Here is a 23452-nt window from a genome sequence, read left to right as displayed (position 1 = left end):
AATCCATACAAAGAAAAGGAGATGTCTGGGAAGATCCAAAATGTAAATAAATATTTTAGAAGAATAAATTAAATGAAGCATTTTTTCAGTCATTCGTGGGATATAAGATGGGATGTGCTATATTTCCTGCCTTCTTTCATTAACGGGAAAGGCAAATTACCTAGTTTTTCAAGGGAAAAGGAAAATTCCAGTGAATTATTGTAACCAGATTCAGCTGATAAACATGATTCCAGTTTCTCTTTAAATATTTCCTAACAAAGGATGGTTGAAGATGAAATTAGTTTTTCAAATGTTACCTATATATCTGTTTCCGCACTAATTTGAATGTGAGAAAGGGCCATTGTCAGCCATCAAGTGTGTATATATGGGTGGGGAATGCTATTGAGTATTCTGAAAGTTGTGTGATAACTTATGAAAAAATAGGTACATATATCATGGCTGAGAAATATTAGGGAGGTACTACTTTTGATCATTAGTTCTTTCCTTATCTAATCTGACATTGCCTGCCTTGAAGGAGATGGCAGACGTTTGCTAAAGAAACCCTCTTGAAATTGTTCCATTTTTAATAACCATAGACCTGTTTCAAATTTACCATTGAAACAAATGATGGCCACATGCTTCAAGATGAAGCTGATTTTCTGATCTATTCCAATCTAGTTTCAGGCACAGAAACAGACTAGTCACCTTGATGGACAAAGAATATATACTGGGAGTGGTTATCAGGATGTGTGGGCTACATGTTATTTATATAATGCTCACATATGTTTCTTTCTATTATCAAAAGTGTCAGGGTCCTACTGTTTCAATCAGATTATATATTGGATCAGATAGAACAGGTGAAAGTTAAGTCCAAACAAATGAGAGGGTCTAATGATTTGGATAGAAAAAAAATGTTGGAACCCTTACTTATACTAAACAGGGTCGTACTCCCAATGAAGTTTGATTTGCTTGTCTTTCTGTAGTTTTCTGAGTCAAATTCGTGCTTATATTAACATATAAATCCCTTAATAGTTTGGGTCTATAGCTGAAGTAATGGATTCTCTTCTATGTTGTGAAGCTGGAAGTTCTGTTAGAGCTTATTTTAGAATTAACAAGGAGTAAGACTTTTTGGTGCAAGCATCAGGTTTATGGAAACCTTCATTCTAGAATTCAGATTGTTCCCTCTCTGCTTTGTTTTAAAAAGATTAAAAACTTCATTTTAAAAATGTTAACAAAGTAGCTGTACTGTCCCATATGTTCTACATGTTTCATTACCTCAGATTCATAAAAATCTTGAAGAACAAAAATTCTAATACCCCCAAAGTTCAGCAACAAAACTAAGAGATCTTTCAGGAATCTGCCAGTTAATGAGATTACCTTTAATTTTGAAGAACAAACAGAATACTAGCAACAACAAAGTGGATGAAGGAGGTAATTGATTTCTCAAAGATCCATAGTTTTGAGTAAATTATTTGTCTAGTTCTTGACATTTCTAATATTTGCCTGGTAATTCTATCTGTAGGAGGTGGCGCAAATATCAGTCAGCTAAATGCTCTGTGCTTTTGTAAATACATTTGCACAGAAATCTTTGTTAGTCTAAGCAAGAGAGAACATACACCGAAAGAGGGGACTTAGAAAGAAGTGAATATCTATATGAGGCAAAAGAAACTGATAAGAACATTCCACAGTTGTAAAAATTAAAGTTGTAAATGTGCATGTGAAGTAGAATGCAAAGATGTATAAAAGGTCATCACACTCTTTGTCAGGCACTCATTCCTATTTTGGAAGTGTGCCCACTCAGTATTGATTATGAAACAGCAGATTCAACAGAAATTCTGGAATTGTTCTTGCCATGGATTCTTCTAGTTACTTTTAAACACCTCATTTGCCATACCACTCTCTTAAGTATAATTTTTCTAGATTGCATCTAGGTACTGGTACCTGGATGATGAGTTTCCTTGACAAATAATTCAGCTAGAGTTCTACAATACCATTGTTATCTTCCAAATATTGTATTTCAGCAAGCAAGAAAGTTGTACGTTTCAACTTTTCTTCACCTAACCATTGATTCTAAGCTTACAATATTACATGCTTCTTATGTCAATCCAGCATGGATAATATTCTGGTAGATGCTCAGCAGACGCAGATGGCAAATCAGGAACTGCTTGTTCATCATGTTTCATTAGATCTTTGCCCTCAGTAGGCTTATTTATTTCTTGGAACAATGCCCAGTCTTAGTTTTCCAACATAATCTGTCCTCTGGGTCATGATCTGTCCTCTCTAAGGAGATTTCCCCCCTCCCCCCATTGAATAGATCAAGGGTTCAGCTTATAAACCGCTTCATGAATTTGATCGTTCATTGAACCCGAAGGTTTATTATATGAAAATAAATTATTAAATACTTTATAGTATTTATTAAATTTAATAGAACTTTAATAGTTCTATGAACTACAATAACAGGCCTTGACAATTCAAGGCCACTGTTTCTGGTGGCTGATCATCCAACCCTGGGTAATGTTGTCATGTGTCTAGCCACCTTATCTTCAGGACTAAGCACTGGCATGGAGCTCTGCAGAGACCCCAAAAGATTGATCCCAATCGGCTTTCCATTTATCCATCGCTTATTGACCCACAGCTATTTACTGACCCCTAACTTTTTACCCACTCCTTGGATAGTCCCATTAACTTTGAGGCTCAGTATTGAGTATTTTGGAGAACCCTGGAATAGAAATCCTTTCCACCACTCCATCTTAAAGTAAATCAGTATCTACAGTGCTAAGGGAGCCATGCTTCTCCTCTCCCCTTAGCTGTTGAAGGAAACCTATCTTGATTCCTCCGTTGAAAGGCCCTCAGAGGCTTCATCCTGACCTGAAACTGCTGGTGTTGATAGCAGTTTTCTCATCCTTATTTAAAGATGTGTTTCAAGTAGTACTAAAGCTTTCCTTCTAAGTTGTGCAAGAAAGCAGACTGTATTTGTCAGAGTAGAAGTTGTTTGTAGAAAACTGCATTTGTTGAATCCAGATGGTTTGATGTATCCCAGATGTTTGGCTACTGGTTTCTCAATTCCTTTTGTCTCTAGTCTCACAAAAGTCTTGACAACTTTCAGAAAAATATACATTCCAAAGTACTTCCTTTAATTCAGATACCTCTTCTGTTACATTATCCCATCTTATTAATGTATAAACCTTTGAAGTTTTACCAGTTATGTTCAGTTCCTGTTTTTTAAGGCTGCATTTCTGATAGCCATTACTTCTAGAGGCAATACTTTCTGTGAACTGAGCAGTCTTTTCTTAATTTCAACTTTGGGCAAAATACCCCTTCAGATACCACATTTCTCCAAAGTGGTTTCATTTGAATAACCTTTGGTTTGCCATCCTTCTTTCTGAATCCATTCTTAGATATAGATGTGCTTTAGTTTTTCCATGGATTAAACTGAAGCTTTCTGCAAATCTAAAAGGCCTTTTTTGTATTATTTTTGTTCAGAATGGCTTACACATTTCTTTTTAACTTTTGTTAGATGACTTGACAGACCATATGACTTTATCTTGCAATGTCTACAATTTCTAAGAGCTGCCTGGAGCCAGTCTCCAAGAGCTTGGTTTCTTCCACATCATTACTCTGCAGAGTTTCTGTATCAATTCTTTGCATGACAGTCACATTGATCTATGTGCATTAAGCATGTCACCTTTTTTTTTCATGATTGGTACTTGCCCCAACTCCTACAGATAGGTTTCCCAGGTAAATTATGAGAAATGTCAAGAAGCAGACAAATAGCTTACTCATAACTATGAATCTTTGAGAAGTCAAGCATACAACCCACCCACCTTTGAAAACTGTACTAAGAGAGTATTTATTAATGGTGATTCATGAAAATGGAGAAAGGCATTAAAATATAGTCTGAGTAAATATCAATCCTGAACTCTGGACTCTTCAAAATTTTTGCTAATAACTTGGGTGAGGAAGTAGAAGGAATCTTTATCAAAGCTGGAGATAACTAAAAAGTGGGTAAAATAGGATAGCTTATTCTTTTCATTGAATCACAATGGAACACAACTTCCTGTCATATCTCCACTCTACCCATCCAAATCATTTTAATAGCAGCCAGGCTGGAGGAATCTTAAGTGCCTCAAATGTTCACTACTGGACTTCACGTTATTCACCTAAGAACAAACTTCCCAGTTATCATTTTCTTTCACTATATTAATGGTCAAGAAATGTTCCTGTTCTTGTTGACTTCATAGTTGCTATACTTGTTAGTTTTCCTCTATATGATTATGAATTTCCCTTCAGGTTTTTCAAGAATTGGGATTTGGGGGAAAAAAAATCTATGAAGCAGAAAACTGAGTGGAGTTCTACTGAAAGCAGTAACAATCATTTCTATAGCAGCTTAAACAAAATATAGATCAGTTCATTTTCAAGAAAATATGCTTGAAAAGGTAGCACCACACCACCCCTCCAATTATGCCCTAAAATAGGAATTAGGATATTTAAAAGCTGTGTATGAGTGTATATGATTGAGTGGGTGAGCGAGTGACACTGAAATTCATTTTCCTTTGGGAGCCATCTTCAGTTATATTTATCTTAAATCAAAAGGGAAAAAAAAGTCACCGGGCCCAAATCTAAGACTAAGTAGCAAATACAGAAATGTAATACCTAAATGAATCAAAATGATTGGATGGGATTCTATATTATGAGCACACAGTGCATTGCTGTATTATATGGAAAGCTACTGTGAGTCTTGAAAATATTAAAGAGTTCAGAACTATTGGAGCAGAGAAAAAAAATTCAAGAAACAGAATTAAACATCACCATGACGTAAAAAAGATTAGGGGACTGGAGGCTAAAGCATATAAGGAATGGTTGCTAGAATTGGGTATGTCTAATTTAATGAAGAGAAGGACAAGGGGGGACATGATAGCAGTGTTCCAATATCTCAGGGGCTGCCACAAAAAAGAGGGAGTAAGCTATTCTCCAAAGCGCCTGAAGACAGGACAAGAAGCAACGAATGGAAACTGATCAAGGAGAGAAGCAACTTAGAATTAAGGAGAAACTTCCTGACAGTTAGAACAATTAACCAAGAGAACAACCTGCCTCCAGAAGCGGTAAATACTCCAACATTGGAGGTTTTGAAGAAGAGACTGGACAGCCATTTGTCTGAAATGGTATAGAGTTCGTGCCTGAGCAAGGGATTGGACTCGATGACCTCCAAGGTCCCTTCCAACTTTATTATTATTATACTTCTACAACCTGCAACCATCAGAATCATCTTTTACAAAATAAAGAATGCTTAAGAACCTCACAGGGTTTTTGTTTTTTAAGATCAGATGTATTAATGTTTAACATGTTTTTAAAAGTTGAAAATTCAAAATAAAGTGAAATTTGATGTTAAGATTCTCCAAATTAAATAGTATGCAGCAAGGTCCTTTTTGAACTGACAATCAACAATCAGTTCATTAAAAGTCTCCAGGTTTCACAACTATCCCCCCTCCCCCCTCCCCCCTCCAAAAAAAAACATTCTAGGAAATAGTATAACCAAGGAAACTAGCAATAGCAAACTCAAGGAGAATTATATTCTTCTGAATTTGATATTCTCTTAAGAAAAAAATATTGAACCTCATAATCAGGTAGCTTATTCACAGGTTTATTCCAAGTGGTGGCATGTATTTATTGTACAGTTCCTTAGGAACATAGGTAACAAAGGATTTTGAATTAGGGGAGGAAGAACAAAAAGTTAAATATACAAAAGGACAATAACTGATATTTTAAAACACTAACAGAATGATAATTCATATTTCTTCTGTTTTCTCACTGCCAAGTACCTACACTTCCTACTCCCCGGGATTAGACAAAATATTCAGATGATTAAAAGGGACAAAGTGATAAGAGATCTCTGATCGTATTCCTCTTTTCTGTTTTCTAAGATGTGTAAACATTACCATATTCCCCAAAACATGAATACCTATTAATTAAGGGGAACAAGAGCGATAGATTATATTTAGGATGTTTCACAGTGCCAGCATTCAATCATCTTCAGAGTTAATTTTCAAACAACAATCATATTTCACTACATTTGGAAAGAAAGTTTCTTATATTACCCAAATAGTCCTACTTCTCTTTCACATTGTTGATATATCATCATTCCTGGTTCAGTTTAGAGAGCACAAGAAATTTTGATCAGAAATTACACAAAACAAGTCAAATGAAAATTAGGAAGAGACAAAAAATTAAATATTGGACTTAACCATCCAGAAAAGCTGAGCACCATCTATTTTAATACGGAGGGCTGAAACAGTCAGAGTTTCACTTTCCACATTCTTGCAGTTGGTATTTCTTGTCACCTTCAAACAGTCTTATTTGTTCTCCAGGTAGCAAAAAAGGTGACATCATATCTATTTGATTTTTTCTTCAATCTTGCAAAGAACCAAAGTAAAGAAAATGCTACAAACAATGAGAAAGACCACTAGGTAATACTCTGATGAAACACTGCCTTCCTGCTGTTCCTTCAGTTTAGTTTCTGGGATCAGGTTACACCAGATGATTTTATGGAGTAATCCTTATTATCCTAAGGATTTTTTTTTAATCTGCAGAGAAGCAACAAGACTATCAAATGTGGTTATTAATATTGGTTGTGATGTCCAAATTTTAAAAGTAGCGAAAAAAAAAAGACATTTTAAGAACACCACCACCTTTGCCTTCCAGCTGAAAAGGATGAGGGGACAAGGCCATCAGAATTTATCTTGCAGGCTGGGAAAATACCCAAACTCTAAGGTTTTTTTCCACACTTCCAGCAGTGCAACAATGTCTCTCTTTTAGAGGATAATACACTTTCTTTTAGAAGATTTCTTCTTGCGTCCATTGCTGATCTTTTCTTTGTGCTTTCGAATTTCCCGCACCAGGGTATAGAATGCATCTTCCACTCCCTTTAGATGAATAAAAATACAAAAAGTGGAAAAAGATGTAACAAAAGGCTTTGTTAGTACTTTTAAAATTATATTAGCTATTATTAGTATTTTTAAAATTATATTAGCTATTTCGGGTGCATTAATTTTTATGAAGTGGGATTTCAAACCCACATTCAGGCAACAAAAACAACCAATACAAAGATCCCAAAGTAAGAATACCTAGGATCTAGCTACCTTTTCTTAGGCTGCTACCTATAGGTAGAATTATTTGGATGGGGGAAAAAAAATCATTGTTTTTATGTACTGTAGCCTTGTTTATTCTCCCCACTAATTTATTTAGTAGTGAATAACCTAAGATACAATTTATTATCTATATTCAGAAACCTTTCTCAAATAGGGAATGTGTAGTAGCAAAACAATATGTTGATAAACATCTCTCAGTAAGATGCACATGAAATGAGAAGATTGACATAAATCATTACAAGGGTAATTTTATATGAATTTTATTTCTACCCTCTTAGGTATAACCATAGGATACTGGCTTCTAGTGTGAATCCCACTGCTTCAGTATTAGCTACTGTAAAGCAAAGCAATTGATATTTGGCTACTTGGTGATTAACATAAATAATGAGGCTGTGAAATCACTGAAATATAGCAGTTTATCCTACTTGCACAATACCACACCTGTCTGGTTTTGGCCGAAGTCTCTACAAAGGGGATTCCATAGCTTCTTGCAAGCTCCTGAGCTTGTTTAGTATCCACTGTTCGAGAAGGCAGGTCACACTTATTGCCAACGAGGACCATGGGAACATCATCAGAATCCTTCACACGATTGATCTGTTCTCTGGAGTTACATAAGAGGGAAATGTGAACAAGGTGCTTCTGAATAAATCAACAGTTCCTAAAGTCAATCCTGAGTTTCCTAGATTTGAATGAAATATATTCCAGTACTTCACTTTGCCCTATGTGTTCTCTTCTATTTAAAATAGATGGACTGAAATCCAGATTACATGCAATATACATTAGAAATACAATTCCCTTTCCCTCAGTTTTGGTGCTTTAGTAATCAAAACCATGAGTCTGAATGGAGGAATGATAGCATGGGGTGGGAGGTCCTGAATACTTTTCTCTTTTAAACCCTTTGCTGCTTTAAATCCCATCCCACCAAAAAAACAAAAACCCAGCTAAGTTATTTTGAGCAAAAAATATCTTTGTCAGATCACAGAACAGTTCTTATCAATAAAGTGTTTATATATGCAATTATAAATGCAAGTATCTGGCTTTAAAGAAAAGGCTGAGATTTTCAAAACTGAAATAAAAAATATAAAGTAACCATATTTCCCTTATACATAATACTTGGCCAATGAACTATTCTATTTTAGTCTTTTCTACTCTACTTGCATATTCTCATTCTCTCTCTCTCTCTCTCTCTCTCTCTCTCTCTCTCTCTCTCTCTCTCTCTCTCTCTCTCTCTCTCCCATTCCATTTGAATTTGGAGTTGGCTTGCTGCTCATTTAGTTTTCTGGAGAAATTCTGTTTTTTTTTGTTTTGGAAGAGACACTTTAAATGGATGTTTGCATGACATACAAAATGAAATTTCATATTTTCATATGATTTTTATTAAAGGTTTTCATAAAAATAAAAAAGCATGAAATGATATAAAGCAGTGGTTCTCAACCTTCCTAATGCTGCGACCCTTTAATACAGTTCCACATGTTGTGGTGACCCCCAACCATAAAATTATTTCCGTTGCTACTTCATAACTGTAATTTTGCTACTGTTATGAATCGTAATGTAAATACCTGATATGCAGGGTGTATTTTCATTGTTACAAACTGAACATAATTAAAGCATAGTGATTAATCACAAAAACAATATGTAATTATATATTGTGAAATATTTATTTCTAATTACAAATAAATGAAATTTTGTCTTGAAGCATGGGTGCTCCACCTATGGCTCTGAAGGGAGACCTGACCTTTTCTTTAAATGAGCCCTTGAAGTTGCCTGATGAGGTTAAGCATGACCTGTGAAAAATTAATATGATTGTGTATGGGGGGGGGGAGTGCTTATGGGGTGGGAGAAAATAAGGATTAGTTGAGGTGATACTCAAGGGGAGCTAAACTTGTAGACATTTGTTGTCCATGTGTGTGATATGGCCCACACAATTTGCCTCTTCAGCCTAAGCCACTGCCTGTTTTAATACCTCCAGCTGAAATTCACTGAGGGTGTGGAAGAGGACCACTCTCCTTCCAGGACAATGGATCCTAATGACCTTCAGAGCTTCTCTCTCTGAAGAAGGCTGAAGGGAAACCTTGGCTCTTTTATGACTCGTGGACTTCAACTCCCAGAATTCCTGAGCCAGCATAGCTCAATTCTGAAGCTGTGCCTGCCAGAATCATAGAGATTTTTGGAAGGAGGTCTTGTCCACTGAGGCAGAGGCAGCAGAAGGGAAATCCATTCCTTCCTCCCACCCCACTGCTGGTTCCACTGAGCAATAATCAACTGCTTTTGGTGCAGCAGCCAGGGCAGGAAGAATGGGGGGTATTATTGCAGCAACTGCAAGAAAAGGCCCCTTGGAGCATTTTGATTCCACACTAGGAACAGATTCATTTTGACCCCCCCCCCTTCCCGGCTTTCCAGAGGCACACTAGGAAACAGAAAAGGCAGGCAAGAGGGGAAAGGGAAACACATGCTGCAGACCAAAACATCCACCCAAAGCAGCTTTTATATCCAAAGCCCCCTCCTTTGATCCCTTTTCACTGCCTTGACCAGTTTTCCTTCTCCCACCTGTAATGAAATGGTGCTCCCTTCCCCTGCATCCCACAAGTAGGAAGCCATCAAGGGGGGGAGGGAGGAGGGATCGAGCAGCAGGAATCAAAAAGTATGTGCTGTCTTAAGGAGGGCTGCAGGGATCTCAGAGGAGGAGAAGATAAGGGGGGGGGGAATCAGCTGCCGTGGGAAGAGAGGAAAAAGCTACTATACTTTTATGCCTGCCACATGTAGGAACAAAGCTCCCATATTTATCATTAGTGTGATCTATCACTGGGAATTTAGGGGATCTAATGCAAACTTCCAATTGTGTGAGGATGGGTTATCTGGGAGCTCAGTTAACTCCTATGTAGCAACTGCCACCAACTTACTTCTCAGAGTTGTGATAAGAGTAATAAAAACAGCTACGCTCTTCATTAGGTTTTGCATTATCACGGGTGGACTGTTTTTGCATGGGGATTGTGTTTTGTTTTTTCCTAACGTAGGACACCTTCAACATCATAGGAAAGGAAGGGCATTATCTTTTAGCAATGGAGATGTCCCAAGCAGCTTTTTCTGGGAAGCGAAAGGACATACCACCATCCCTCCCCCACTCCGGAGCATGAGGAGACTGCTCCTTCCTTTTATAAACCGCCCACCTCAACGCCGGGCTTCTTGCAAGCTCAGTCATGTATGCGCGCCTGCTCGCGAGATCTCGAAGCTTGGTTTTCTTCCTCCACAGCAGAAGAGTTGGGGAACTTTCCTAGCTGCCCAGCTATCCATCCGCCCACAGAGGAGCAGTGGCTTCATAAGCCCGCCCATCTCCCCTTTGAGTCAAGTGTCAGTTTTATAACCTGCCATCTGCCTCAAAGCACTTCTCCGTTGAGAGGAGGCAAAAGTAGCAGCCTGCCGGGTGGATGCCTTCTTCTTCTTCTTCCTCTCCCTCCTCCCTGAAACGACCGAGAGTAGGACGCTGCTGGCTGGGTAACCCTGCAGGGGAAAGCAGGGCTCTTTCTCTGAAAGGCGCTTTAGCCAGCTGAGGCTCCTGGTGGCAACACAGAAGACAACCTCTACCCTGAAGCACGCCAGAGCCGGGCCAGCATCTGAGCTCCAGAAGCAGCAACTGAATGCGGCTCCACCCTCGCCAGGCCAGATCCTTCCCTGCTTGGGCTTTCCTCCGCCTCCTGCTCCCCTCGCCTGGAGACGGATAGAGGAGCGGTTCTCGGTTCCTAAGACCATCAGAAATATGTATTTTTCCGATGGTCTTAGGCGACCCCTGTGAAAGCATCGTTCGACCCCCAAAAGGTTGAGAACCGCTGGTATAAAGTAAGATGAAGAAAAAATGGGAACAGTACAAATGGGGAAAAAAGCTACATGAAGCAGCAATTTCTAATCTTTTTGGCAGTTACAAATGTATCATCTCTGCCCTCTTTAAAGTTATACCATAATGCAATTCTTCCCTTAGTCATTCTTTTTTAATCAGCAATATTACCAATTAATTTCCCCCCCCCCATTCTTAGTAAAAAAAAATCTATAAGAGGTTTCCAGTCTTAAAGTTCCATCATATTTTCAGTATTAGAGAGGTTTTGGATGCTCTTGCCATCATTGCTACTGGAGAGAAGCTAACAAAAAAAGAATAGATGCTGACTGATGGACCACAGAACTTTACTTGTCCTCTTACCTATAGTGGTGAACATCTTCAAAAGACTTTGTATTGTTGATAGCAAAGACACACAGGAAGCCTTCTCCTGTCCTCATGTACTGATCACGCATGGCACTGTACTCTTCCTGCCCAGCTGTGTCCAGGATATCTAAAAGGCATGTCTCTCCATCGATCACCACCTGCTTCCGGTAGGAATCCTGAATTCAGAAGCACACCCATACAGAGAGAAAAATGTAAATGTTTCTCCACACAGGAGAGACATGGGAGAAGGAAAAAACAAAAGGCAGAAACAAGGCAATACTTTGTCACAACATTACGGTACATAAAGATCTCCAGTTACCAGGGGGAAAAAAGGAGTCAGTCTTGAAGAAGCGAAAAAGATTGTAGCAGTTTGATGAAGTGATGAGCATCCTTTTGCTAGTCAGAATTTATACCTAACCCTAACCAAGATTTGTGGCTTTTCTCTAAGCTTTTAGTTTTTTTTTGGGGGGGGGGGGGTTAAACTATTAAGCCTATTGAGCATGTTAATCTTAACTTCAGAGTATATGTCTTTCCCAAAGGGACTAAGGAAATGAGCAATTGTAGGGGAGGAGAGCAATGGTTCCCCCCCCCAAAAAAAGAGGGAAAGAAGCTTTCTTTATTGGTTAAATTTAGATATCATCCATATCATTCTGAGTGAGCTAGATGGTGTACAGTTAAAAGCTTAAACACTTAAACACTATAGATATATGTGTGTGTGTGATAGATATACCACTATATATATATATATATCAATAAAAGCAGCCAGATAAAGTACCGAGCAACTTTGAACTGTACTATCTTGTATTAAAATATATGTAGCTCATTAAAAAAGGATGCAGCAGGAGTTAGACATTCACAATCAGTAAATGTATATTTTGTGTTTTAAGAAACCTAGGAAGGACAATGGGACAGATGGCAAAATCAAAGAGCAATGAACTCTTTGAACAAGACAGAATAAGAGAATGCGGACACTGGGCAATTCAAAGGTCAGTGCCAATACTGCAGTGATTATTTACCTCTATAGTGGGATCATATTCATCCACAAAATGATTCTGGATTAACTGTATGGTTAATGCACTCTTTCCAACGCCACCAGCACCCACAACTACCAGCTTATATTCCGTCATTTCTGCTGGGCTCCAGAATAAACTAAAGAAAAAGAAAAGAAAATTAAAACCTACAGAAGACACTACAGTAAATTCATTTTTTTCTCAGTATTCATGTGATCTTAAAAGTCACATTTGGACAATAATTTCTGAATATTTGCTGCTATTTCTTTCTGAGAATCAATGGCTTTCGCTAGGGTAAGCAGACAGAGTTTGCTGTTGTTTGAATCAGACAATAGTAGTACAAGATCAGAAGATGTGAAGAGACGTGGTCCATAGAATCGCCAGGAGTCGGACATGACTGAATGGATAACATCATCATAAAGGGGTTTCTTGTCATTTAACTTAGAAAGAAGAAAGAAAGCTCAAGACACCAGGATTTCTACCAATCTCTTATGGAAACAGGAATCTCTTCCAAAACTGATTGGAAAGAGGGAAGCCTAACCTTCCACTACCAATTCTGTTATCTCCAAAATTCTTATTCTGGGAGGATTTCTTTCACTTTCTGGCTGGTATAATTACCCGTCCCATTTCCTTTGTCTCTTGGTTTTCCTTTGAGGGTGTGGCCATTTCTTTGGTGTCCCTTTTTCAACACAATTTCTGTAACTTCTGTCTCTTCTACCTCTATTCCTTTATCTGTGCCACCATAATTTTGTTTGTACCTGCTACTGGCTGGTCCTGTACACTTACCCATCTGTATCTTGCTGACTATAGTATGTATTTTTGACACATGCTCACTTTCCTGTTCCTGTCTGTGTTAAACAGAAACACTTCCAACAATTTTGGAGTGGATGCATCACATGGCAGCCTGTGTGCATCTCCCTGCAAAATACATATATACATTTGCTCACAGGTAGTAAAAAGCAAAATAAGATGGGGTATAGTTCCATGGGTTCTTACTATTTCTTTACACAGTACCTTTAAGGGTATGTTTAATAGATTGATTAGCATGGAAGTCCCTTTCAAGGCTTAAGAGAGAGAAGGGAAATAAAATAATGACAGTTATGTTCGGGTCATCATCATCCTTTTAGTCATTGTCTATCCACTGCAGGATCAAGGTCTCTTCCACGTTTCCAACCAATATGGTCCTGAGCTTTCTTTTGCAATTGGACCCACAATACTTGCTGATGTCATCAATCCATCTTGTTTTAGGTCTCTTTCATGGATGCTTTTTATCGAGTGGGATCCATTCTATGACTGCCTTGGTCCACCTGCCCATTTGCATGTTTTTATGTTCGGTTATGGCACAGAAACTAAAGGAATTACCAAAGGCTCCTAAAGGTTTGCATTTCATGGAAAATATAGAGGCAAAAAAACTAATGGAATCCAAAGCTGCTGATTTTTCAAATGTCTCTTTCCTCCTGTGAAGAAAGTAGCTTCACTGACAAATTAACAAGTCTATACCTGCTGAATCAGCACACCTGCAAAACGCAAGGCGTGCAATCGCCACTTCCCATAAGGAAGGCGAGGGGCCACCGAAGTCAGCTTATTAGCAGCATTCCGAATCGCAGACTTCTTCCCCTACGAGGGGCAAAAGCGAGCACCGCCAAGCAAAGCCAGCTTATGGCCCGCGAGCTGGTACTGTACTGCAAGAGCCTCCCCTCCGCCGCGTGCGCAGCAACCCAGTCTATCTCAATTGCCAGGATTCCCAAACAAGGGCCCCACCCTGGTGCAGCCCTACAATGGCTGCCCTCTTTAAGGACTTGGGAAAACTCCCCCACCGGCACCTCCAGAATGAAGCTTCAGCCTCCCTTTCCCTTCGTCCCCGACCATCCCAGCGCTCCATTCCTTAACGCAACTCTTCGTGCAATTAAATCAGTGCTTCCCCCCCCCCCACCCCACCCCACTCCCTGCCATACGCACTCACCCAGCCCGTAGAAAGGGGAAGGAGAACCGCACTCAGGCACCCCCCATGGGGACAGAGGGCTAGCGGTGTCGGGCGGCCTCTTTCTCCAAGGCCAGGGCCTAAGGCCGGCAATGAAAGACCCCTCCCTCTGTAACCTGACAGCTCCCTTCTGCGCCCGGCCACGCAGGGCCGCCCAACCAATAGGCTGGAGGTACCGCCCCAGAACGACCAATCGGAGACGCCGATACCATAGAGACGAGATAAATGGATCAGGCTAGAGGAGCTGCTGAAATGGCAAGGGCGGGGACCTGAGAAGAGAAAGCAAGAGCGTCAGCAGGAAGTGGTGCGAACGCGGCGAAGGGGGAAGAGTCTAAAAAGAAGACCCTCTTTCCAGTCGTTCCTTCCCCCTCCACTATGGTACTAGCAAATGAGCCAGCGGTGGAAGTTAAAAGCGGCGAATGCGATAGCGGTAGCTGAATGGAGCTTCTGTGTGAAGAGTAGTCTACCTGCACTAACCGGGAAAATTATGGTCACTCCCAGTTTACATCTTCTAAAAGCCTAGGCGGTATCGGGTTTACATGGCCCTATAAAGCAGCAGGTCTATTCAAAGAAAAACAAATTCAAAGAAAACCAAGAAAATCCAGTTGCCTCTTGAAAAAAGCATCTTTGGGAGAACCGTTCTATTGTTTGCCCTTAGCTGTGTTTGATCAGCTACGGAATTTATTTCATTGGAGGGTATTCCATTGTTTCGTTCATCTATTCTAAGGAGCCTTTGCCCACGTGGAAATTAATTTAAAAAACTCCTTAGAGAAGACACTGCTTCCCCATCTATAACGGCGAAGGTTATGTTATATTGTGTATTGTGTTGGGGGGGGAGGTAATGAGTTTTCTTGGATTTTTTAAGCTGCTCTGAAGCTGGAAGGATTCAGTGGGATGAACATTTAATAATAAAAATTCTATCTCAGAACAGGCTTTGGTATGGATGTTTTTAGGCAATAATTCTATCATTCCTTAATCATCACTGGTATCTGGAAATTATCAAATTGAAGAACGTTATCCTAAAGGATGAGCTGAGGGATAGGAGTTTTGGGCTACATACTCCTATCTGCAGGCAATTGGGACCCAAACTTGCACGTATGCTGAGACACTTAGTATGCCCAGCAAAATGTTATCTGCCACCTTATACAAAATAGGTTTGCACTGAGCACTTACAATTGTGCTACTACACCCAATCTGAAAGTATTTTGGCCTTCCTGTTTTGTTGGTTTAGTCTACCTGATGGGACTGACCTCAGTATTACAAGTTTCATTTTCATTGTGACTCCTCATTCTCAGTGAATTGGGAAAGTGTCTGCCTGAACCACTTCTGAATGTTTTCTTGTAGTTCTGGACTTTAAAAAAAATGCTTCAGCCTCTTTTGCCTAGGTAATGGTTCCTACATATTCCCATCAGGGTCATCTTCTTATTCTCGACAAAACTATAACTCTGAAGAGAGGGGACTCCTTTTTGAGCTCATGGATATAGCTATTGTAGCTCAAAGATTTCTGGTTTGCAGTCTCTGAAAATCATGGAACATTACAATATGTAATGAACAGTGGATGTGCAAATATGCTTTTTGCACCTTACAAGAGGCCTTTGAGAGCCTCTTTCAACCTTTGAGAGTTTATTAATATCCAACAAAGCAGCTCTGACCTATTTGGTACCTTCCCATAGCATTCTGAGTTCTTAACTTGAACCTGACTCTTTCCCGAAAGCTCTTCACCAAGGCTGAAAAACATGGAGGGGAGAAAAAGATATTTCTGTGATAGGTGACATAGGAGCTCTAATTGAGCTATTACGAAAGAGGACCCACTTGGGCTTCAAAACAAGTCTTTCTGCTAAAGCCAACAACTGAAGAGATGTAACAAAATGCTGTGAAAAGCAGTCTGAGGAGAAATAAAGCTCAGAACAGTTTCTTCAACACAGTACCTTCCGGATGTACTGGACCTAGGATTCTCAGTGTTCCAAGCAGCGTGGTCGTTGTGTGTGGTAGCACAGTGTTTTATGGTACAAAACATTCCAGGAAGTCAGTAGAATCTACATAGGCTGCATGGAAAAGATTTCTACTTAGGAAGAATCATGGAACATGCAGATAGGGCCTACCTGGGTCAACATGGGATGGTCTGTTTATTTTCAAATGTAGGTTGGTCCTTGTTTAGTGACTGCAATTAGTTCTGGCAATTTGATTAAGTGAAGTCGCTAAGTGAAAATCACATGACTGTGCCTACAACTTTCTTTTGCTTAACAGCGTCAGAGAGATACTGCACCAAATAGCCAGCTAAGATCAAATGGAGGGGAAGATTTCTGAAGCTGAACTCATGAAGAAGCTGGATAAAATGGCAAAGTATAGCCCTTTTCTCCCATTCTCCTATGTTTTGGAATGCTCACCCTGGTGTAGGAATAATTAGCAAGAAAAGGATTGATGTTGACATGTGCATTCATTGAAAAGGATTACAAGAGAGTAAACAGACACATAATTAGGGAATACACACCCAATGGAGCAAGCAGTTTAGGAGGCAAACAAAAGAGTGAAACTGATTAGGGTCAATTTCAGGCAGCAGCTGAACCTGGAGGGTTCTATAATAATCAACTATAATAGTATTTCCTAAATTTGGGAATTTTTAAGATATGTGGACTTCAACTCCCAGAATTCCACAGCCAGCATGCTGGTTCCAAGAATCACTGAACTGTAGTAATTAAGGTCACGGAGCTGAGTTTAACTTGCCCTTAGCACTTTTGGTGGTGCTGCACTGCAGAGAAAATCAGCTTAGGAAGAGATAGTTTAGGCAATCTGCAGGGGGAAAGGGGGAAAAAAAAATGACACCCAGAACAATGTATACTAACTCACTGTAATGGCGAACACATTATAGGGATGCTGCAAAAGTAGTAAATGCAGGCATTGGTCCCAATTTACTTTTTTATTACCATCATACAGTGTCTGGCAATCATTAAATGAGCACTGCCTGTAAGGTCTTTGTGTATTATTATGTGTATTTGGGAATTCTAGCTTCCTTTGTCTCATTGGTTGTTTCTTCCTATTTGGTTGATGATTTACTTTATAGGTAGCTGAGATTCCAGCATGGTACAAGTATACTTGTCCTTGACTAAGTATCAGTTGCTTTAATTATAATGCCTTGGTAAGGCCACACTTGGAAGACTACATCCAGTTCTGGTCACCACTATGTAAAAAAAGATGTTTGTTTTTTTAAAGTATTTTATTAATTTTCTGTCATTACAATTCATTTGTGCTTAATGAACAACGTGTTGTCTGGGTTAATTTTTGCTTAGTCATAAAAGTTAAGTTCTTACTCTCTATCTCATTTTTCTAGCCATTGATGAAATAAGTTCCATGTTTGAAAGTATTCTGTATCTTCTTTTTCTTTAATTCTCAATGTGAGACTATCCATTTCCACACAGTCCAGTATTTTCTTAATTAGCACTTCCTCCAATGGTGTTATCTCATTTTTTTTAGTGCTGCACAAATGCAATCCTTGCTGCTGTTAGTACATATAATGTTAAATATACATTTTGTTTATCAAATTTTTCTGGCATTATGCTTAGTAAAAAAAGTTCAGGTTTAAAATCTTTTCTAACCAAGTATATATTTTGGTCCAAATTTTTTTTGCTTTAACACATGTCCACCATAAGTGATACTATGTACTGGGATTTTGATTGCATTTTCAACATTTACTAGACATATTTTTAAACATTTGCTAATCCATCAGGTGGAAAATACAATCTATAAAATATTTTATATAAGTTTTCTTTATACTAAGTAGCCATTGTCAGCTTATAATTTCTTTCCCAAAGATTTTGCCATTTTTCTAATTTTATGTTATATCCAAACAAATTTGCCCATATAATCATTATTTCTTTCACTTGTTCATTTTTCATTTTTAAACTCAATAAAAGGTTATACAACTTTTTAAATCATTTTTTCATCAGAAGTCATCAAAACCTATCAAACATTGTCTGGTCTTTGTAAAAACCATACGTTTTAACATCTTTGTCATACTTCGATTGCATTTGCAAACGGGGCCACCATGTTAAGTCAATGCCCTCGTCTTCTAGATCTTGTTTAGATTTTAATTTCCCATCTGTATTCAAAATATCCTTATATGTTAAGATTTTTTCAAATTTAACTAGATTTGGGTGAGCAAAAGCTTCCATCATTGATAGCCATTCTGGGATTTTTATGTAAATTTTAGGTTTTATCTTTTCCCATACAGATAGTAATGCAACTCTTATATAATGGTTTTGGGAATATCTATGGGTTTTATTCTTTTCATGCCATAAAAATGCATGCCACCCAAGTTGCAGGTCATGTCCTTCTAAATATAACAATCTTTTGTTTCTGAGAGTTATCCATTCTTTTAGCCATATTAGAGCACATGCTTGGTAGAATAGGACCCAGTTTGGTAAACCAAACCTTCCATTTTCTTTGGTTTCTTGTAACATTTTCAGTTTAATTCTGGCTTTCCATCCTTGCCAAATAAATTTCAAGATCGATCTATTCAAATCATCAAAAAACTTTTTTTCTATTTTTACAGGTATTGTTTGAAATAAAAAAAGAAGTTTTGGTAAAATATTCATTTTCACAGTAGCTATTCTTCCTAGTAATGATAATTGTAGGTTTTTCCATTTTTCCAAGTCTATTTTTATTTGACTTAGTAATTTTATGTAGTTATCATATAAAGTGACCAACCATCCTCCTTTTGGAAGGACAGTCCTCCTTTTTTGAGTTCTGTCCTCCCTTGAAAAGTGTCCTCCTAAATGTCCTCCTTTTCCATATAGCTCCTCCTTTTGGGAGGACAGTCCTCCTTTTGTGAGTTCTGTCCTCTCTCGAAAATGTCCTCCTAAATGTCCTCTTTTTGACGACTAATCTGCAGGGCTTTTGTTTCCTCATAGAACGCTCAGAAGGCGTTCTGGGACCTTTTTTATTTTTTTTCAAGTTTTGCATCTACTCCCCCTATTGGCTTTCGAAAGCCAATAGGAATTGCTGCTGAGCGCGCCAAAACACCCGGGCGGCAAACTTTGCACGTGCAAGTTGCAGGAACTTGCACCCCTCACTGCTACCCAACTACACGATCTCCTACTTCTTAGTTTCAAAGATAGCTGGAGGAGATTGGAGCGGTAAGTTTCACTTGATCTTCCCTGTTCGGTTCTACGTGGGGATACACAGGGTAGGCGGTGGTGCTGGGGGGCGGCTGGGGGGGGTGGCTGCAGGACCAGAGCCGGCGCGGCTGGTGCTTTGCAAGCCGCTGGGCCAGCTCTACGGGAATGGGCGGGGGGGCGGTGGTGCTGGGAGCGACTGGGGGGGCGGTGGTGCTGGGGGGTGGCTGGGGGGGGGCGGCTGCAGGGCCAGAGCCGGTGCGGCTGGTGCTTTGCAAGCCGCGGGGCTGGCTCTACCGGGATGCACAGGGTGGATGGTGGTGCTGGGGGGCGGCTGCAGGGCCAGAGCTGGCGCGGCTGGTGCTTTGCGAGCCATAGGGCTGGCTCTCCACAGCAGGGCAGCAGTGCTGGCGGGGCGGCTGTGGGTGGGGGCGCGGCGGGCAGTTGACCTTCCATGGGCTGTGCCAGCTGGTGGTCTACGCAGTGCTGAGCTGCGCTGCCACCACCTCACCCTGCGCATCTACATGGCCATCCTGGAGCGCCTGGCTCATAACACCTGCCTCCGCTGCCCACCCCCGCACAGTCCAGCCATGTAGATTTTTGGACAAGTGAAAAATCGAGATTGAATATTGATACTCTAGCTGCAGCACTTGCCATAAAATTCAATATGAAGGATATTTCTTGTTCAGATATTTCCAATATATTGTTAGAAGATGATACATTGACAAAAAATATTCATTCAATGGAAAAGTACTCATTTAAATAATTAATAGGCATGTAAGCATAATTACAATATAAAATGTTATTGTTACAAATGTTTTTTATTATGCATTTATCATATTATAGTGTATTCTGTATTATTGTTGCAATAAATACAATGTTTCTTTTATTTACGATATTTTTTTCTTAAATTTATTCGTGTCCTCCTTTTTGTTGTAAAAAAGTTGGTCACCTTAAGTTATCTTCTTTTATCATTGCACATCTTGCTGTTAAATATATTCCGAAATATTTCATTTTCTTAACTATTTGTAAGTCTATTTTTTTCTGACAGTTGTGTTTTTTGCTTGTCTGTAAGTTTTTTAACTATAACTTTGGTTTTTTTCTCTATTTATTTTCAATCCTGCTATTTCTCCAAATTCTTCTATCTTTAATAATTTGGACGTTGTAGCCAAAGGTTCTTCTACAATAGATACTAAGTTGTCTGCAAATGCTTGTAGTTTATAACTTTCGTCTTTTATTTCCATTCCTTTAATTTCTGAATCTTGTCTGATGTTCCTATTGAGAACTTCCAACGTTAGTATGAATAACAATGGGGACAGTGGGCATCCTTGTCTTGTACCTTTCTTTATATTAAAGTTCTATGTATAGTCTCCATTGACAATTATTTTTGTTGTTTGTTTATCATATATTGTCTTAATAGTTTTGATAAACTTTTCTCCAAAATCCATACAGTTTAATTGTTGTATCATAAATTGCCAATTTACATTATCAAATGAGCGTGTAGACTCTAGGAAAATTAAAGCCGTTTGTTTTTCTGAATGCATTTCATAGTATTCCAGTGTATCTAAAATAAGCCTCAAATTATTTTTTATTTGTCTTTTTGATAGACAAAGACAGATATGTAAAAAAGATGTTGAGTTTCTCGAAAGAGTGCAGAGAAGAGCAACAAAGATGATCAAGGGACTGGAGACTAAAACATATAAAGAACGGTTGCTGGAATTAGGTATGTCTAGTTTAATGAAAAGGGATGACATGATAGCTGTGTTCCAATATCTCAGGGGCTGCCACAAAGAAGAGGGAGTCAAGCTATTCTCCAAAGCGCCTGAAGGCAGGATAAGAAGCAACGGATGGAAACTAATCAAGGAGAGAAGCAACCTAGAACTAAGGAGAAATTTCTTGACAGTAAAAAAAATTAATCAATGGAACAACCTGCCTCCAGACATTGTGAATGCTCCAACGCTGGAAGTTTTTAAGAAGAGACTGGACAGCCATTGGAGTAGAAGGTCTCCAAGGTCCCTTCCAGCTCTGTTATTCTATTCTATTCAACTGTTCAAAGTTATGACTGCCTCCCCAAAGGCACTTACAACCCAAATTCAAAGTTCTGATGATTGCCCCCTACCTTCTTTAGATTACAGTATAAGCAAATTTAACGGAAAGCTGTCATATAAAAGAGCCAATTGCTCTTTATTTCCAAAATGGGTCCTAGCAGTGTTGGATTAGGAATGAGGAGATCCAGATTCAAATCCACTTTTATTCATAGAAGCTCTCAGGTGATTTTGGGCCTCGATTTACAACAGTTCATTTAGTGACCATTTGTAGTTACAATGACACTGAAAAAAGTGACTTATGACCCTTTTCACTCTTATGACTATTGCAGCATCCCTGTGTCCATGTGATTAAAATTTGGACACTTGGCAACTGGCATGTACTTATGATGGTTGCAGTGTCCCAGAGTCATGTGATCACCCTTAGCAACCTTCTCACAAGCAAAATCAATGGGGAAGCCAGTTTCACTTAGCAACCGTGTTACTAACTTAACAACTACAGTGATTCCTTTACAACGGTGACAAGAAAGATCGTAAAATGGGACAAAATTCACTGAGCAGCTCTCTTGCTTAACAACAGAAATTTGGGGCTCAGTTGTGGTCGTAATTTGAAGATTGACTGTACTACATGTTTCATAAAATCTCCTCATTTTAATGCATTTGTAAAAATCAATCCCCATTTTACAAAACGAGCAAAATATGCAAAATATACATTTGTAAAATACTCAAATACTTTGGCCACTGGATGAGAAGAGATGACTCATCGGAGAAGAACCTGATGCTGGGAAAGATGGAAGCCAAAAGGAGAAGGAGGCGGCAGAAAATGATAGTGGTTAGAGAGGGTCATTGACGCAGTAGGCCTAAAGTTGGGCAGACTGTGGAGACAGTGGAGGACAGGAGGGTTTGGCTTGCTATGGTCCATGGGGTCCCGAAGAGTTGGACACAACTTAGTAACTGAATAACAAACAAGGTACAAAGTAAGTAAAATATAAATGAGTAAAATCCCATTTGGATTTCAGGGATGTTATGCTTTAATACAGGGGTCCCCAACCTATGGTCCGCAGCTCAGAACTGGGTCCTGTGCTCTTGGCCAGCAGGCTGCGGAAACTGCTGGCCGGTGTGCATACATGTGGGCATGCATTTCCCTCCCCACTCATGCTAGTGCCTGCGGCCCTGTTTGCACATGTATGCGGGTGCGAATGGGAATGCTAGTGCAGGGCAGGTCTCCACAGCTGGTTTGTGCATGTGCCGCTAGCCCAGGCGTCTTGCACGGCCCATTTGAGCATGCATGAATGGGCTGCTAGCCACCGTGGGGTGTGTGTGGCCATTTGCACATGCGCATGATACCAGCGCATGCAACATGCGCAAATGGGGCTGCTAGTGCCATGCCAGTGTGTGTGGCCCCATGCATGTGCGCACGTGCACATACGTCAATTTTAAAGCTGCTCTCCTTCCCTCCGGTCCTTGAGCTCCGGAAAGGTTGGAGACCTCTGCTTTAATACACAATCCTCCTCCCTGACCTACGAAATCAAGGGCTTATTGAGCCCAAAATTTCTGTTGCTAAACGAGACATGTGTGAAGTGAATTTTGCCCCATTTTACGACCTCGTTTGCCACATTTGTTAAGCGAATCCCTGCACATTGTTAAGTTAGTAACATGGTTGTTAAATGAATCTGGTTTCTCCATTGACTTTGCTTGTCAGAAGGTCACAAAATGGTGGTCACATGACCCCAGGACACACTGCAGCTGTCATAAACATGAGTCAGTTGCCCAGCATCTGAATTTTGATCATATGACCATGGGGTGCTGCAACGGTGGCAAGTGCGAAAAACTTTTTTCGGTCTCATTGTAGCTTTGAATGGTCACTAAACAAACTGTTGTAAGTGGAGGACTACCTGTATTTTCAGCTCCTTCCAAGGGCCTCATGGACCTGATGACAATATCAAGGGAATGGAAATGGCTGAAAGTTTTGGCCTGTTGATTATTTAG

At 39.6% G+C, this 23452-nt stretch overlaps 1 protein-coding gene across 1 annotated transcript; it reads right to left on the bottom strand.

The window, feature by feature from the left end:
• Positions 1-5599: 5599 nt before the first annotated feature.
• Positions 5600-14447, bottom strand: LOC120304533 (GTPase HRas-like). The gene is made up of 5 exons (XM_039335248.1): positions 14290-14447; positions 12333-12465; positions 11314-11492; positions 7566-7725; positions 5600-6899 (listed from the first exon to the last, which is right to left on the bottom strand). The coding sequence occupies exons 2-5, from the start codon at positions 12441-12443 to the stop codon at positions 6789-6791; spliced, it is 561 nt and encodes a 186-aa protein (XP_039191182.1). The 5' UTR covers positions 12444-12465; positions 14290-14447; the 3' UTR covers positions 5600-6788.
• Between the last annotated feature and the right edge of the window lie 9005 nt (positions 14448-23452).

The sequence above is a fragment of the Crotalus tigris genome, unplaced genomic scaffold (genome assembly GCF_016545835.1).
Source record: "Crotalus tigris isolate CLP2741 ecotype Arizona unplaced genomic scaffold, ASM1654583v1 scf7180000017639.5415321, whole genome shotgun sequence".
Classification (NCBI taxonomy): domain Eukaryota; kingdom Metazoa; phylum Chordata; class Lepidosauria; order Squamata; family Viperidae; genus Crotalus; species Crotalus tigris.
The sequence above is the reverse complement of the archived record's forward strand: the minus strand, read 5'-3'. Positions and strand labels throughout refer to the sequence as shown.

Bases quoted from the DNA above. Each gene is read 5' to 3' on its own strand.
- LOC120304533 (XM_039335248.1), bottom strand. From the start codon at position 12,443: ATGACGGAATATAAGCTGGTAGTTGTGGGTGCTGGTGGCGTTGGAAAG. The intron at 7,726-11,313 runs GTAAGAGGACAA...ATGTAACTCCAG, and splicing joins GAAGATGTTCACCACTATAG to AGAACAGATCAATCGTGTGA. The intron at 6,900-7,565 runs GTGTGGTATTGT...ATTCATCTAAAG, and splicing joins CTTCGGCCAAAACCAGACAG to GGAGTGGAAGATGCATTCTA.